This window comes from Zeus faber (assembly GCF_960531495.2).
Source record: "Zeus faber genome assembly, chromosome: 22".
In the NCBI taxonomy this organism is placed as follows: Eukaryota; Metazoa; Chordata; class Actinopteri; order Zeiformes; family Zeidae; genus Zeus; species Zeus faber.
In genome coordinates this window covers 11731103-11748602 of record NC_137209.1, presented here as the reverse complement: position 1 = coordinate 11748602, position 17500 = coordinate 11731103, and the positions used below count along the sequence as shown (strand labels likewise).

The 17500-nt window shown below is 48.1% G+C and overlaps 1 protein-coding gene across 1 annotated transcript in view; it reads right to left on the bottom strand.

Moving 5' to 3' along the window:
• The window catches only part of sema4f (sema domain, immunoglobulin domain (Ig), transmembrane domain (TM) and short cytoplasmic domain, (semaphorin) 4F), a 49530-nt gene that overhangs the window by 15003 nt on the left and 17027 nt on the right, over window positions 1-17500 (bottom strand). Inside the window, exons 2-3 of the mRNA XM_080022864.1 lie at window positions 1037-1188; window positions 13-72 (exon numbers count right to left, since the gene is read on the bottom strand). Of these exons, the coding sequence (XP_079878990.1) occupies window positions 13-72; window positions 1037-1188 (212 nt within the window). The remainder of the gene's footprint in view (window positions 1-12; window positions 73-1036; window positions 1189-17500) is intronic.

Here is a 17500-nt window from a genome sequence, read left to right as displayed (position 1 = left end):
CTTTCCTCTCACCTCTGTTTTGCCTTTCGCCACACAGGACCGTCTTTTCTCCTCGGGAACATCCCAGTTGATCTGGGGAACAAGCGAGAGAGCGAGACACGGAGAAAAAGAGGGTAAAAAAGGGTTAATCGCACGAACCTACATACGCGTGTCGCTTCAACAGCCGGAGGACAAGCTGTTGTGAACAAAGATGGATTTTCATATTTTCCCTTTTTCGGAAGGGATGACAAACACAAGTAAATAAACAATGTCGTGCATTTTTCAATTGCATCAAGTCTTCATAAGACCGGTTTCTAAAAGCGTGTGCATGTTTTCACGCGTCCCCATTCATTTAGAGGCCCCCGGTTGTGACTGAAACCTTCAAAATACCTTTTGTGCCCTAGCTCCTAACAAGAAGCTCATCCTGTAAATTGGATCAAATTATGCAAATCTGAAGGGGCTCCTTAGGAGGATGATGGTCTGTGTTACGCAAGTGTGGTCGATACCAGAATTCATTTGGTGTGCTCAAAAAAAAAAAAAAAAAAAGAAAGAAAACATTGTCTCCCCGTAACAAAAATGTCTCTTGTTTTCAACATTGAGTACTACATGGTCCCTGTTTTCAGCTGAATTAAAAGAACAACAATAATAATTATACTGGTTTTCCGTGCTTACATATATGACATACTGTATAGAGGCAAGCAGATAAGAGCGTGCAAGGAGGTCCCACCGGAGAAGTGGGCGCCGTCGTCAACGCGCCCACTCGCTCGCTGTGAATTGTGTGCTTTCAGGGGTGTGTGTGTGTGTGTGTGTGTGTGTGTGTGTGTGTGTGTGTGTGTGTGGGGGGGGGGTGGGTGTAGGGCCGGCGCTTCCTATAGGCGACTCTGATGCTCGTCCCCGTGCCTCTCTCGTTACCGTATTGAACAAGACAAAAAAAAAAAAAACAGCATGCCTAACGGGGGGGGGGGGGGGGGGGGGTCTCATCACAGTCACTCTCTAACCAACCAACACACACACACACACACAACCACATACACACCCACAGACCCTTCCTTCTTACCACGCGCGGCGGTCGGCGCAGGTCGTTCGTGTCCACGGCCAAGATGGCGTCCCGGGCCCCAATGAAGAGCGTGCCAGATGAGCGGTCCAGCAGAAAGGTGCTGAAGTTGGCCACGCCCCCGAAGCTCCTTGGTCCCAACATGGCGTCCGACTCTGTTCAGAGGCAACAAGAGAGAGGTTAGAGAGACATTCTCAAGAAGGTTCGCAATCGAGGGAACCTCCAAATGCTTCCCCAACCGATTCCACGGGACATGAAAAGGCGTCGGCGCCACGTCACAATCTGTCCTTTAAATTGCGTCTCATTCGGGGTCAACGGGGGCACAAAAACAAGCTCATGGCAACAACCTGGTCCATAAAGTTCTCCATATTAGGAACCGAGCACATCGGAATAAAGGAGATCAACGGCGAGACGAGGAGAAAATCGGAGAAGTTGTTGACGGCAAAGTCTATCGCACACGCGTGCGGATTCCGTTACTTCCGTTTATTTATTTATTTATTTTTAAAATCTCTAAATCTCATATTGCTATTCATTTGCCTCCATGATATTAACTCAGAGTCTGGATAGGGGCGACTGAAGCGACAGACTCGATGATCTATGTCATCATATGAAATGCTGAATTGCACTTTTACATAATAAATGTGATGTAATAGCGGCTATATCCGTCTCCTTGATGTTGGTTTCTTGTCTCAGGGCTGCTCTGCTCCAGCATTCAGCCTCTATCTCTCTCTCTCTCTCTCTCGCATAATCTTTTTTCACCTCTTTCTTTTCATCTCTCTTTTTTTCCCAGTCCCCCCCTCTATCGCTTGGTGCCATTTTCTTGTGTATTCGCATCATAAACCCCCCAAAAAATGACAAAGCGCTGCATTCACGGATATACGTGTCTTTTTTTTTTTTCTATGTACACAGTTTAATGGGTGCGTGAGGGGTTCAGTATCCGACAAGGCGGGTCTTTGTCTGCCACACTTCAAAAACGAGTGTGAGAGAGAGAGAGAGAGAGAGAGAGAGAGAGAGAGAGAGAATGGGGTTGGCAAACACAGAAAAGCTGAAAGTGAGATGGTGAATTCTGGGTTCTGAAAATTCAAGAAGAGGGCTTAGCTCCAGATGAATACAATCACACAGAATCTCTATCGCTCACAGACACACACACACACACACACACACACACACACACACACACACACACACACACACACACACACACACACACACACACACACACACACACACACACACACACACACACAGGGGTGAAGATTATCTCATCGGGGGTGGTTCTAATGGATTAAACCCTCCGACATTTGAATCAGCGATCCACCAGTGCAATCAACTCCCCCGGTGGAGACATCTGCACCCACGTGCTACCCACCCGCAACCAAACAGCTCACCGGAGGGGGTAGAAAAAAAACAAGCTAAAGGAAGCCCGTGCAAACTGCTCAATTTTACGTGTCCTACCGACACGGCCGGTTGGAGAGAGGGAGAAGGGAAGATGAAAGGTGAGGCGCGCAGGACAAGAGGTGTGGACTGAGCGAATATAAATATCAAATTAAATTATATCCAGCTCTTCAGTTGAAAAATGAAGTACTTCTGGAACTCTTGTAATAATAATAATAATAATAATATGGGGATGGCAGCTCAGGAGGTAGAGCTGGTCATCTAGTAATCTAAAGGTTGCTGGTTCGATCCCAGCCTCCTCCTGCATGCTGTAGCGTCCTTGAGCAAGACGCTTAACCCCTAATTGCTCCTGATGGCTGCGTCCGTCGGTGATTGAACAATTGTAAGTCGCTTTGGATAAAAGCGTCTGCTAAATGCAATGTAATGTAATAATAATTATAATAATACTTAAAAGATTCAAAACCAGATAAACTGATCAGCCACAACATTAAAACCACCACTAATATTGTGTAGCTCCCCCTTGTGCCTCCAAAACAGCTCTGACCCGTGGAGGCATGGACTCTGAAAGTGTCTTGTGGTATCTGGCACCAAGACGTTAGCAGCAGATCCTATAAGTCCTGTTAAGTTTCGAGGTGGGGCCCCCACCTGGATCAGGCTTGTTGTTCCAGCACATCCCATAGATGCTCGAGCGGATCGGACCCTAACCCCGACCATCCACATGATGTAGAGGAAAACCTGATTCATCAGACCAGGCCACCTTCTATTGCTCCATGGTCCAGTTCTGACGCTCACGTGTCCATTGTAGGTGCCTTCACCAGGGGACAGGGGTCAGCATGGACACTGACTGGTCTGCAGCTACACAGCCCCATACACAGCAAGCTGTGATGCACTGTGTGTTCTGACACCTTTCTATCATAGCAGCATTAACTTTTTCAGCAGTTTGTGCTGCAGTAGCTCTTCTGTGGGATCGGACTAGCTTTTGCTTCCCACGGGTATCAATGAGCCCATGGGCGCACACGACCCTGTCGGTTCACCGGTTGTCCTTCCTTGGACCACTTTTGGTAGGTACTAACCACTGCATACTGGGAACACCCCACAAGACCTGCCGTTTTGGAGATGCTTATTCCCCTCACTTGTCTTGGTTTTAATGTGACGTCCGATCGATGTACACCATCCCCTGTTCGTATCAGGTTTCGTCTTTCTATTCTCCGTCCATCCGTTTCGATTCCTCTTCAAATGAGGAATCTGTCAATACACTGAGATGTGGCTGTAACCCAATCGCTCTGCAAATCTCTCTCTCTCTCTCGCTCTCCATCCAGTCCAGAAGGGGTATCCATTTCAAATAAGCGTTGAGATGCATTGCGTTGTTTCTCATTCCACGAGGTGCCATCTGTTCCACTAGAAGCCCCTGCACATGAATCTCCGATTGGCTGGACACGAGAAGGACTTCACTCCTTGGGATCAAACCAGTGGCAATTTCCACCAGCTAAAGTGGATGTGTCCGTAAATAGAGACACACACACACACACACGCATCATGTCCAGGATTTCTGCTGCAATTATTATACTTATATGTTTTCTATTTCCTGACTTCTGAGACTAACGACCGACAAAGCATGTCAAGTTTAGAGGAAGCTACCTCGCTAGCGTATGGCGGCCAGAAAAGGGGCTTTTGGACACTGAAATGTCCTCTTTCAGGAGAGTGGGAGATGAGGCGAGACGCCAGTGTTGAGACGCCGCAGACGGCAACTGTCTTCCTCTCCCTCACATGTCAATCATTCTTCGGTTGAAGCATTCTTCCCCTCGCGCTCCTCCCTGCCTCCTCTACTCAGCCGTCCGTCCATCCGTCCATCCCACCATCCGTTCGTCCGCTCACATCAAACCATCCCATCTCTTCCGGCTGTCCACCACCTCACTATTAAACATCTCCCTGGCTTACATGAACACATGCAAACACACTCACGGCAATGTACACACACACACACGCGCGTGTGTGTATACACACGTGTCAGACGTAAGCCTTTGTGACATGGGCCGAAGGCAAGGTTTTGGACAAATGTCCTTGTAAACCAGTCCTCACTGGCTCTCCACACACACACACACACACACACACACACACACACACACACACACACACACACACACACACATACACATACACATACACATACACACACACACACACACACACACACACACACACACACACTACCCCCACCTGCTGTGCACCCTAATGTAGCGGTGGCTCCTAGAGCTACACCATCTGCCCTCTCCACACACACATACGTACACATACACACACGCACGCACGCACACGCACACACGCAGTGAGTGAAAAGGAAATAAAAGACTGAGAAAGCAGATTCAAAGGAGCAATAGAGAAATGTGGGAAGAGTGAAAGGCATCCTCCAAAAATTCATTTTTTTTTCCCCCCCTTGTGCCAGTTGCTCGCGAGCGCCTCGGGAAAAAAATCTTGTTCTTTGAGCTTTTGAAAACAAATTAAACTTGACATGAAGTTCAACGTGGTGGCGGAACGCTCTGCAGGTGAGGGGGAAATGCCTGTGACAGCGCACGCCTTTAGCCATCTATCAAATAAATCCACTTCACCCCCCCGTGCGCTTGTTGCGTGTCCCGTCGGAATGTGTGCGTGTGTGTGTGTGTGTGCGCGTGCGTGCGTGCATGTGTGTCTGTGTGTGTGTGTCGCGCATGCACGTATTCCCAAGAGCATGTTATTGTGCATGTCTGATCAGGAATCTTCTCGAAAGGTCATGCGTTTTTCGGAAACGCAGACAAACGCAACATGTTACCGCCAATGTCCAAGTTCGTCTGGCCTTAACCCGCTGTAAGACTTCCCTTCGGCATATACCGAGGCCTTATTTCCATCAGTTAAATCAGCTGTGCGAGCACTACGCTACCGCATTATTGACAGGAAGGGTCTTCATCCAGTGACAGTGTGTAGTCTTACTGCCGCAAAACAATGCCCCCTTTCAGCCGAGACCAAGCGCGGGCCATTTCAGATACTGGAGGTAGTCATATTTCATACTTTTTCTGTGTCCATTTGTCTGGGTGAGCTGCTTCTACATCCAAGAGGGTTAGAATCTCTCCCTTCTTAAACTGGGAATCCCCCTTTCCAGACACATGGGAAGTGCTGATGAAAAGGCAGGTTGTCATGCCAGGATTAATGGAGATCTACTCCTAATACCCGATGCAACGACTTGAAACAATGCCAATGCAAGGGACACAGTCAATACTTCTTAAAAGCGCCTACCTTTATTTCAAAAAGTGTGCGTATAAATGAATAAGCAGTCCTAAATTACAAAGTCCAGCTCCTCCTGCCTCTCCCCAGCCATAAATCATTCATTCATAATACATTAAACATGATGGAGAGGGAGCCAAGGAGGGAGACCAGTGTCTTCTGTGTGTGTGTGTGTGTGTGTGTGTGTGTGTGTGTGTGTTTGTGTGTGTGTGTGTCTGTGTGGGTGTGTGCGCGCGTGTGTGTGTCTGTGTGGCGTCCATTAAGGGTTTAATAAACTGGCTGCGGCCTCCAAGGGAGGGACCCCAGTTTGTGACTGCAGGGCATTGCACCGACCGACCAGGGATTCGACCAACCAGGAAGTGATAAATTATACGCTTCACTCCATAATCTGTCAGTCAAAACCAACGGGATGGAGAGAAGCGATGCAGAATGGTGGGTGGAAAAGATTGACAGGTGGGGGGGGCATGCAGGCATGCGTCGCCACCTTCCTCCACCTATCCTCCCAGCTGCAAGGATCAATAGGAGCACGGGCCAAACCACACATTATTCCGATCCACACGTTCTGAATACCAGGTCATTTTCCGCCTGCTGTTTGCTCTTCGCAGCTCGGCCGCCACAACGACAAGTACTTGGGGCTAGAAACAGTCTGTTAACTGGAGGGTCAAACGTTGTTCCTATACTAAACCGCAGCGCACGCTTACTATTACGGCACATTTCATTGTTGTGCCCAAATTTCGGCCAAGCTACTCCTCCCACAGTTTACGAGCCACATACGCATCGCGATTCATCAAAACAGCCAGCTCCATCCCGATGGGTGTGGTAGACCTTTGCAGCAGGTTTCATCTGGCGCTTTATGAAATATTCAACTTTTTGTGCCTTTTTTGTTTCGCTTACAGGAAAACGGTCGGAAATGTGGTCGTCATGGGAAACACACGTTTGAAGTGGATTTGAGGGAGTTTTATTCGCAATGACAACAGGTAGCAAACTAGACGAAGGGGTGACCTCATCTTGCAGATAAACAGGGCACAGACAGCAGAGTACATGCACTGCTGGGTGATGCACACAATACAGTAGACACAGTCAGTTAATACACCACCTGTAAATGAATAAAGGACGGGCAGTAAATTCACTTCCTGCAGCTATACAAGATAAAGTAAACACATAGTAGATATATAGACAACAGAGAATGCGTGTGTGTGTCTGTGTGTGTGTGTGTCTATGTGCGTGTCTGTGTGTGTGTGTGTGTCTGTGTGTGTGTGTGTGTGTGCGTGCATGCGTGCGTGCGTGCGGTTAACATCATCTAAGTGCTGTATTGTCTTTGCATTGATTGATGACAGGGTTTTGCTATTCAAGCATATCCTGCCTTGAAAGCTGCTTCTAGTGTTTATGTGTGTATTTCTGAGAGAGAGCAAGAGAGAGACAGCAAGAGAGAGAGAGAGAGAGAGAACAAGAGAGAGAGAGACACACAATGACTTAAGGCGGTACACAGAGAAAATAGATGGAGGAAGCACCAGTGTATTAGAAAGTCCATCGTGGTGGGTAAAGAGAGGGCGAGAAAGAGTAGTAGTCCTTGTGTGTGTGCGTGTGTGCGTGTGTGTGTGTGTGTGTGTGTGTGTGTGTGTGTGTGTGTGTGTGTGTGTGTGTGTGTGTGTGTGTGTGGGCGCACACTGGAGACACAGGGATCCCCTTGTAGTGGCCACGGTCTATCTGCGTCCTTTCTCTGCGAGTGAATGAGCCTCACAAAGGGAAGAAATGCATCAAAGCCCCCCAACTCTTCAGATCTACGGAGAGGACCCTCACTTCGCCATTCATCTCAACTAACCGCCAGTCGCCGCACAGGAGCACAGCCCAAATACCACGTCATATTAATGAATAACTAATAAATAATGAATGAATGCATAAGAATGCATGAATGAATGCATATTAAGATAAAAAGCAAGCGCGCTTCCCTCAATTTAACATAATACAGAAATGCAAAATGGTGTCCAAAATGGGACCGAAATTAATGTCAATTGTGTTACACTTTATAATGTGTTTCCCAGAATGTGGTGTGTAATGGCGCACCATTGAGATATTACTCAAGTGTCTGCAGCTGCGGCTTCATCACAATCATGGGACTCGGAGCCCCCCCCCTCAGAGAGACACAAACTCTATGGTATGGAACAGCTGCACTTCACACCCATACAGAGTCCATATTTGCCTTAACCGAAGAATGGAAACAAACTCCCGACTTCCTCTTTGTTGTCAAGAGCATCGGTTTTGATCCATTTATCAACTTTAGTTCTTAGCGTTCTTTCTCCCTATCAGCGCGGTGCATAGTGATCAACCTTCCTTATCGGGTACCTACGATGTCAAAATGGGATGTGAATGTGGACAAGCCAGAAAAGTAGCATCAAGTGGCTATAGTTCAAATATTCAATTGCCACGGTAACGTCAATCATCGCCTTCGTGGTTCATCAACTCCTACTGTGCAGAACTGAATACAATAGTCTCCTTAATATAAGTATGTTTAGAAGGGCCACGGGAGATTTTGCTCGGATGTAATTTTGAGTCTCGCGTCTCCGTTCACAATCAAGGAATCTGAAGCTGGATGTGAGGGTCGTTCTGTTTGCTACTGTCGGAAGAAAGTTCTAGGTGGTCACATTTCCGTAAAAAAAAGTGCTCCCTTCCGAGGAAGTGTCCTGCCATTGTTTATTTGTCGGCTCGCAGGGCTTGCAGGACCCTCGGCGTTGGGCAACCGGCCTCCTCTCAGACTCGGCGGAAAGGACATCGAACACAGAAATGACCCTGACATGCAATGCTCCTGCCCCTTTTCAGGGTTGTTATGTGCACGCACATACACACACACACACACACACACACACACACACACACACGCACAGAGACACACACACACACACACTCACACTCGGACACACCCACACAGCCTCTAGAAGACCAAGGATTACAAGGCATTAAGGAGGAGAGGTGAAGAGGGGAACGAGGGGAGGGTGAGTCAAAGGGGGTGAGAGAATGAAGGAAGAGGGAAAGAGTGTGAGTTTGCCTTGTTGTTGTTGTTGTTTTTTGTTGTGTGTATGGAATGCATTTCTCCTAAATTTGCAACTCTCCCATAATTAATCCCTCCGTCTTCTCCAAACTCTCCCACCCACCCCCCCAAAAAAATCCTTCCTTGCAGTCTCTCTTTCTCTCTCTCTCTCTCTCTCTCTCTCTCTCTCTCTCTCTCTCTCTCGGGTTGAAGGCTTCTGGCTCTAGCTGATAAGCAGTAGCACTACTAATCAGGCTTGCCCTAAATTCACCCATGCGCCCACGGATTAGTGTGTTTATGTGTGTGTGTGTGTGTGTGTGTGTGTGTGTGTGTGTGTGTGTGTGTGTGTGTGTGTGTGTGTGTGTGTGTGTGTGTGTGTGTGTGCGTGTGTGTGCAGACCCCAGGTGCCTAAAGCATTCGCCAGCTCTGGCACATGAGGTGAGTGTGCATGGGGCCGTGTGTGTGTGTGTTTTTGTGTGTGTGTGTGCGCATGACCGTGTGCGTGTCAGCATCAGAGTTTCGATGCGAGTTAGTCGTTAGATCAACACTATCTTGATATTTTTACAGTTTAGCTCCATCTCATAAGCTAGTGCATTGCATATGTCGCATACGTGTCATGAATATAGATGTCATAAGCATCTTAAATATTTTGCCAACTAGCAAGTCTTCCAATTCTAATACATCCCAGGAAACTATCTACAGTACCATTCACTGTTAGACATACTGACATTCATTTTTAAGTTTATTATTGGCAAATGTTCCGATTTTTAAAAATTTTGTAGGTTTATGTACCAATTTTTATTTTTATTTTGTTATTTCAATATTACTATTTATATTGCCTATGTAAGCATGATGGGGATGAATAAAGTATCTATCTATCGACTGCTTCTCTTAACAAACCACAGCGGAGATCATAGTATAGTATAGTCTTGACAGTATGGTATAGTCTTGGTAGTATAGTATAGTCTTGGCAGTATAGTATAGTCTTGGCAGTATAGTATAGTCTTGGCAGTATAGTGTAGTCTTGGTAGTATAGTATAGTCTTGGTAGTATAGTATAGTCTTGGCAGTATAGTATAGTCTTGGTAGTATAGTATAGGCAGTATAGTATAGTCTTGGCAGTATAGTATAGTCTTGGTAGAATAGTATAGTCTTGGTAGTATAGTATAGTCTTGGCAGTATAGTATAGTCTTGGCAGTATAGTATAGTCTTGGCAGTATAGTATAGTCTTGGCAGTATAGTGTAGTCTTGGTAGTATAGTATAGTCTTGGTAGTATAGTATAGTCTTGGCAGTATAGTATAGTCTTGGTAGTATAGTATAGGCAGTATAGTATAGTCTTGGCAGTATAGTGTAGTCTTGGTAGTATAGTATAGTCTTGGTAGTATAGTATAGTCTTGGCAGTATAGTATAGTCTTGGTAGAATAGTATAGTCTTGGCAGTATAGTGTAGTCTTGGTAGTATAGTATAGTCTTGGTAGTACAGTATAGTCTTGGTAGTATAGTATAGTCTTGGCAGTATAGTTTAGTCTTGGTAGTATAGTATAGTCTTGGCGGTATAGTATAGTCTTGGCAGTATAGTATAGTCTTGGCAGTATAGTCAGTCAGCGGAAAAGAAAGTCCAACGGAGAGATCTCCCACAGGGTTTGAGAACTGGAGAACTGGTTCAGTCTGGGGCTTGCACCCACACCACACAAAAGGGATTTTTGGTCCAAATAGTTACGTAATTTTTTTTATTGTGACGAGCCGGGCGGCACCGTGAATGAGCTCAGACTAAACACCGCGGGAGTTCTCCGTCACCTCGCCGAGGCCGAGCCGGCAGACATGACATCTGTTGCGCTCGGCTGACACGTGATCACCCGCGGATCCTCCAACCCGCCTTACACCCCCATGAAACAGGAAGCCTGCACCCTGAGGCTCATCACGCGCATCGCCGCACGGACGGGTAAGAGAATTTTCAAAACAAATACGAAAATGCGCTGACATCGCTTGGGAATGGTGTTCAAAGGCTTCCGAATCGGGTAGACTTAGCGAACAGAGACCTGGCGATAACCTCCCACGTTGCGGTTATTGGTTTTGATAATGATGCAGGTCCCTTCCGCGGGCTCACGATAACCATCCATGGGAGCATCAGTTTGCGTAACGTACTGTACCACATGACGCCGAACCACTCAACCATGAAGGTCGAATCTCCCTTCTCAGGAGGGTTTCTCGGTTCGGTTTTTTGACGAGGCCCACACGGCGTACGTGAGGGACTGTAGGCGGCGTGGCGGTTTCACTTCTCCATCGTCGGGCGCAAACCCCCCCCCCCCCATTACACGTCGGACAAACGCCACGGTTTAGACGTCGGAGCGCCACTTCTTCTTCCTCTCCCGCCTCACAGCGTTGGTTGGGGTTGCTTGGCTGGGGATTTGAGTAGCTACGGAATTGCGTTTTTCCGCTTTTGGGGGCATTGGTTTGGTTAGGTGTACTGATGGATTTTTACTTTTTCCATTTTACTTTTCCGTATCGTTGAAAGTGACCCTGATCTCTAATGGGGCTCAAGCTGAGAGTCATTCCACGCCTTCCACTCGAGAGGTTGGGTGGAGGCCAGACAGAAGCTGGAGAGATTTGGCCTTTTCCTTTGGTGCTTTTTTTTTTTCGCCCCCCCCCCCGACGGTTGCACACATGTGTAAACAGCCCCCCGGGTTGCGGCGCGCCAGAGAGATGAGGAGGAGGAGAGAGAGAGAGAGAGCAGGAGCGAGAGAGATGAGGAGGAGAGAGAGAGAGAGAGAGAGAGAGAGCAGACAGGAGTATCTGGGTAGTTTTTCGGCGGACGAGGGACACATGCTGTGCGAATAACCCACTTCTGTCAAAACCACACGGACAAGTTAGCATTTCGACACCCCGCACACACATACAGTACACACACACACACACAAATGAACACACACACACAGACACAGACACACACACACACACACACACACACACACACACACACACACACACACACACACACACACACACACCACTGTTTTATTTAACTATGACTAGCTTTATCTATATGTGAGTATGTGTACCCTTATCGTCATGCCTAGGGCTGTGTGTGTGTGTGTGTGTGTGTGTGTGTGTGTGTGTGTGTGTGTGTGTGTGTGTGTGTGTGTGTGTGTGTGTTTGACAAAGACTAAATAAAAGAAAAGGGAGAAAAAAAAAACCTTTGGACCCATGATGCCCACTGTTTCCAAAATGAAGTTGGAAACAGTGGGCACACACACACACACACACACACACACACACACACACACACACAGAGACACACCCTATACTGTAAAATACAGCAGATGGTATGTGTGGCGTACCATACCCCCCTATAGCTGACTGAGGCCACAGACTCAAGGTCAGAGTTTGCATGCTGTTGACAGCTGAAAGACCAATATTACACAACATACACACACTCGTACAAACATGCATACATCACCGGCTGCAGGTCAGTATCAGGAAGTACACACACGCACACGTCTAATTCTGATGACATCACACGCACACACACACACACACACACACACGGTCTCACATCACCCAACCGTCGGATATTGACTTTGACAAATCCAGGCTGAAAGGAGAGCGAGATAAGGAAGAGGTTGGCTGTGTGTGTGTGTGGGTGTGGGTGTGTGTGTGTGTGTGTGTGTGTGTGTGTGTGTGTGTGTGTGTGTCTGTATGCGTAATTGTGTGCACTTGTCTGTGTCACTGGAGAAAGACCCATGACTGAGTTTCCATGAGGACATCTTGGTTTAATAATTAACAAAACCAATTATTTGGTCACTCACAGTGACACAATGGAGACGGGGCACACACACACACACACACACACACACACACACACACACACACACACACACACACACACACACACACACACACACACACACACACACACACACACACACACACACACATTGTGTGTGCTTACTAGACAACATAATGACGTTTGTACTCAGATACTGTACACCTGGAAAACGACAGAGACTAAAATCTCTCTCACGCACAAACACATACACACACCCACACCCACACACACACACACAAAGACCCCCGTACGATAAGGCCACCAGATGTTTTCCTGTGTTTGAGCAATGAGTCGTATGGAGGAGTTGTGGCTAAGTAACTTCCTCGCGTCCCCCTGAGTCTACACCCCTTATGGTCCACACAGACAGACAGACAGACAGACAGACAGACAGACAGACACACACACACACACACAACTAAGCAGGTGCTAACGTTGACATTAAGCATATTTCCCAACAATGCAACAATACACATAGTGGGTCTCCAGAGTCGGAGAGACAGACACACACAGAGGAACAGACAGAGAGAGAGAAGCAGTGCATAGACAGAATGCAGGAAAGACCAAAAAACAAAAAGGGTTTTTTTTATCACGCCGCTCCATTAGTGCAGCAGAGGCTCATGGAGTCGGAAGCCCAAATCAATCAATAATAGATAAGTCAATTAGTCGCCTGCCGGCCTGGGTGACTGGAAAGGTGGAGAGAGAGTGAGAGGAGGGAAAGCCAGGAAGGTAAGCTCTCTCTCTCTCTCTCTCTCTCTCTCTCTCAGGGAGTGCCCTGAGGCCACACTCATGGGGGTCGAAGGTCACGTCATTAATAATTAACTATTAACGGGAAGCAAAAAGAGAAGAATTGGATTGAGGGAGGAGATGCATCGTTTAATGTGATTTTGGCCAAATTCAAGCAAATTCAGAGATCTCGACAGAATACGTCAGGAGGTGGAATGGAACCGAGGGGGGTGAACATACACACACACACTGATGGCCTCATTAACACTGATGGAAACTGTAGAATCCTAACCTCCATCTGGTTGTGGCCAGCTAATGGGTGGCACACTGGTCTATTGAATAGACCACACACACACACACACACAAACACAACCACACACACACACACACACACACACACACACACGAACACACGAACACACGAACACACGCAGCCTGTTCACCATATAGCCCTGGCCCTGGCACTCCAACCACCAGAACACCCCATCCTGCCTCTAACCGACACACAAGGAGGTCTGGCTCCGTCCATCAATTTCTCCGTCCGTCCACCACCTCTATGTCCGTCCACCTGACTCCAAGTGTGTACAGTGTGTGTGTGTGTGTGTGTGTGTGTGTGTGTGTGTGTGTGTGTGTTTCAAGCCTCACCGGCCATCTGCCGCCCAGGCTCGCCGTATCGCAAAGGTACGCAAAATCTCCAAGGAGCAGATGTGGTAAAAAAAAAAAAAGGCCACATCTTGACTTCATTTTGACTACCAAAGAGCGAGTGGCCGGAGCCAGCGCCTCAGGACGAGTCTCTGATTGGTCGCGACGGCCGGGACCTCTCCAACCGCGGGGGAGCGGTTGGAGCGGTTTGGACGTAGTTAGACGCCCACGGAAACGCTGAGCCACATTTTCCCGCACGCCCGGCATGGCATGTGCGTGCGGCGTCTTCCAAAAGCGCTTCAAGATGTCGAGCATTGGGGAAAGGTGCATGGGCACGTCTCCATACGTACACACTTAGCGCTGAGGTTTCAATGGGAAAAATGATTGAATCCAATTCCACACAAATCCCATAATACTGCCCGACACAGAGGCATCGGCTGTTGCTGTGAAGCTTATTTCCTCTCCCTGGTTCTCCTGAGCCCGTACAGTCTCATGCAATGTTGCTTACAATGGATCCACTGTACTGTCCCAAATTAACTCTTGATGATTGGACACACCCCTCTCTCACACACACCCCTCTCTCACACACACCCCTCTCTCACACTCACACACACACACACACACACACACACACACACACACACAGATTGTTTTTTTCAAAACCGGCAGGGCTCCCGACCCCTTTCAAAACATGAGATTTTCACATACTTTTAGCGCCTCAACAGCAGATAACAGTCCAGAGAATCGATGTTACTGTGTGTGTGTGTGTGTGTGTGTGTGTTTGGCAAAAGAGGGGAGGATGGCCTTGCGCTTGCAGCTGCGCGGCTCAACCCTCAAACAACGGCGAAAAAAAAAAAAAAGGGGAGAATTTCCGAAAACAGAGAGGGAGAGCGAGAGGAGAGAGAGTGAGAGAGAGAGAGAGAGAGAGAGGGAGCACGTCCACTTCTCACCCTCTCATCTTCCTTCCTCTCGTACGCCACCTCAGGGTCGCCTGGACGCCAAAGAGAGGGCGCGAAGGAGCTGCGCGGGGCGAACGGGAAACGGCGCCAGAGAAGACATTGTTCTCGGAAGAAAGTGGAGGGCTTATGAGAGGATGGTCGGCATCGGCACGAGGACAGACAGGGAGGAAGACACGACGGAGAAATAGGGGAGGAGACAGAGCGAAGGAAGGTTTGGCATCGTGAGACGGGGTCCAGAAGTAAGCGCCCCACTGCTGCGATCTGCCTCCTGATCTTAGCGGCTCTTCCTCTTGCATTTCCCAAGTGACGAGAGCAGTCCAGGAGTCTCTGCCATTTATTGTTAAGGCTGAAACCCTATTCCCTAGTTCATCTTACCCATAACTCTGTATGACGCCGCTGTCTCTTTGGGTCGTCCCGAGACAGTTTTTAAGGATCCCTTCCCTAATGCGGCTTTAATTTGACTTTGTGTGCAATATTTCTACAATAAAATCTCTTATATCTCAAATATATATAGTCAGATACTGTATATATTTATACTGAACAGATTCTCGCACACACACACACACAGTGGTTGAATTCTGTTTTGAGGAAGAGATGCTTTGGTAAAGAAATCGTCTGCATCATTTGAACTGCCCTAATATGGCGCCTCTCTCTCTCTCTCTCTCTCTCTCTCTCTCTCTCTCTCTCTCTCTCTCTCTCTCCCCCCCCCTCCCCCCCTCCCTCCCTCCCTCCCTCCCTCTCCTTTGCCAGTCAAATGATGGGAGGGTGAAGTTGGGCCAAAAGCCAAACAGACAGAGGGATACAATTCAAGGAGCCCTGTTTAAGCAGCTCCTTCAAATGCCGGTGGGTGTGCAGGCGATTGTGTTGCTTGAATTTACCTCATTATTATGATCATCATCATCATCATCATCATCATTTTTATTGTTATAAACCTCAACTCATCAGTGAATTCATCATCAAATGAGAAAACTTCAGTTCGTCTTTTCCGTCGCATGTAGCGAGGAGAATTTGGGGACGATTCTCTTGCCAGGAATAGGGGGGTGGTTACCGTTCCGAGCAGCGAGACCCACTTCTGCGTCCGTTGTGGTGGCGGGTGAAAGCTCTTTGTTCTTGTTTTGCTGCACTTTTTGGCGGAACTGGAGTTCCCGATCACGGCGCGCGGCCTCAACGTTTGGGCGACGGAGGCGGAGGTAGAGGCGGAGGCGGAGCGAGGGGATGGAGGGAGGACGGAGGGCGCTGAGGAGGGAGATGGACGGCTGATGCACTGAGCAAAGCTGGAGAGGAGAGGGAGAGAGCGAGAACGAGGGGGGAGAGACGGAGAAGGAGGGTGAAGCCGGTGCGAGGCTGCTTCCCCGCAGCACAGCATGCATTAAAGTGGAGAGAGAGAGAGAGAGAGGGGGAGAGAGAGAGGGGGAGAGAGACAGTTAAACTGCCAGTTGGATGGATATCGGCCTTGGTTTGCCACCAGGGGCCTATTTCCGACCCTTTTGGAACATGGCTGCTAACTGTGTGTGTGTGTGTGTGTGTGTGTGTGTGTGTGTGTGTGTGTGTGTGTGTGTGTGTGTGTGTGTGTGTTTGTCTGAGGTGATAAAGAGCGTAGAGTAGGGGTCTTTAGGGTTAAGTGCTCTGTTATAGTGGAAACAGGGTTGCCGCCCCACCCACTCTCTGAGGGGCCAATGACGACGACACACACACACACACACACACACACACACACACACACACACACACACACACACACGCGCTTTTTACTTTTGGATCCTTGCATCTGGCACCCGCATGTCGCCGCCAAACATGAAGGGTCTTCTAACGCGCGGCGAGTCAATCCGAGCCGAAATATCTCACCTTCAAACTTTGACCACGATATTCATGTCTCCACATTTGTTTCTATTAAAACTAAATGTATAGGGAACAAGTGAAGCGGTCAGATTTCGGGGTTGAGGAATCGAGTGGAAACGAATGGAACCGATGGTGTTCACCCAACAACTCCATGAAGGACTGTTTTGATTTTGAGTAAAACCGTTGAAACCCAGCCATGGAGTCGTCTTGTGTCGGTGATGTGCAAGATGGGGATTGGGAATTGGAAATCAGGGAATGAGCGCCCTGTTGCAAAACTCGCTCCCAGGGGACTGGAGGAGGCCGACGTGGAAAAAGCCGGTGATTCCGAACGGCACTGGAAACCGTTTTTTGTTTTTTTTGACAGGGAGGAGGAAAAAGAAAATGTGGCACCAACAGACAGAAAAATACAGAGTAAACAAAATAACAAAACTAAATAAGTGAGTTATGTGTGTAAACCATCTAGACTCTCCGTGTACAGTATGTGTTCTTTATGCACACGCGCACACACACTGACCTGACCTAGTTCTAATGACATGAGGAAAAGCCGCCGAGCAACAGAACACTGGAGTGCTGCAACCTGCACTAAAGTACAGTATACACACACACACACACACACACACACACACACACACACACACACACACACACACACACACACACACACACACACACACACACACACACACACACACACACACACACACACACACACACACACACACACACCCCCGGTGGCAAAGAAAGGCAAAAGCTTTTCCCTCAGAGTGCGAGAGGAATGGAAAGAGAGGGATAGACAGACAGATA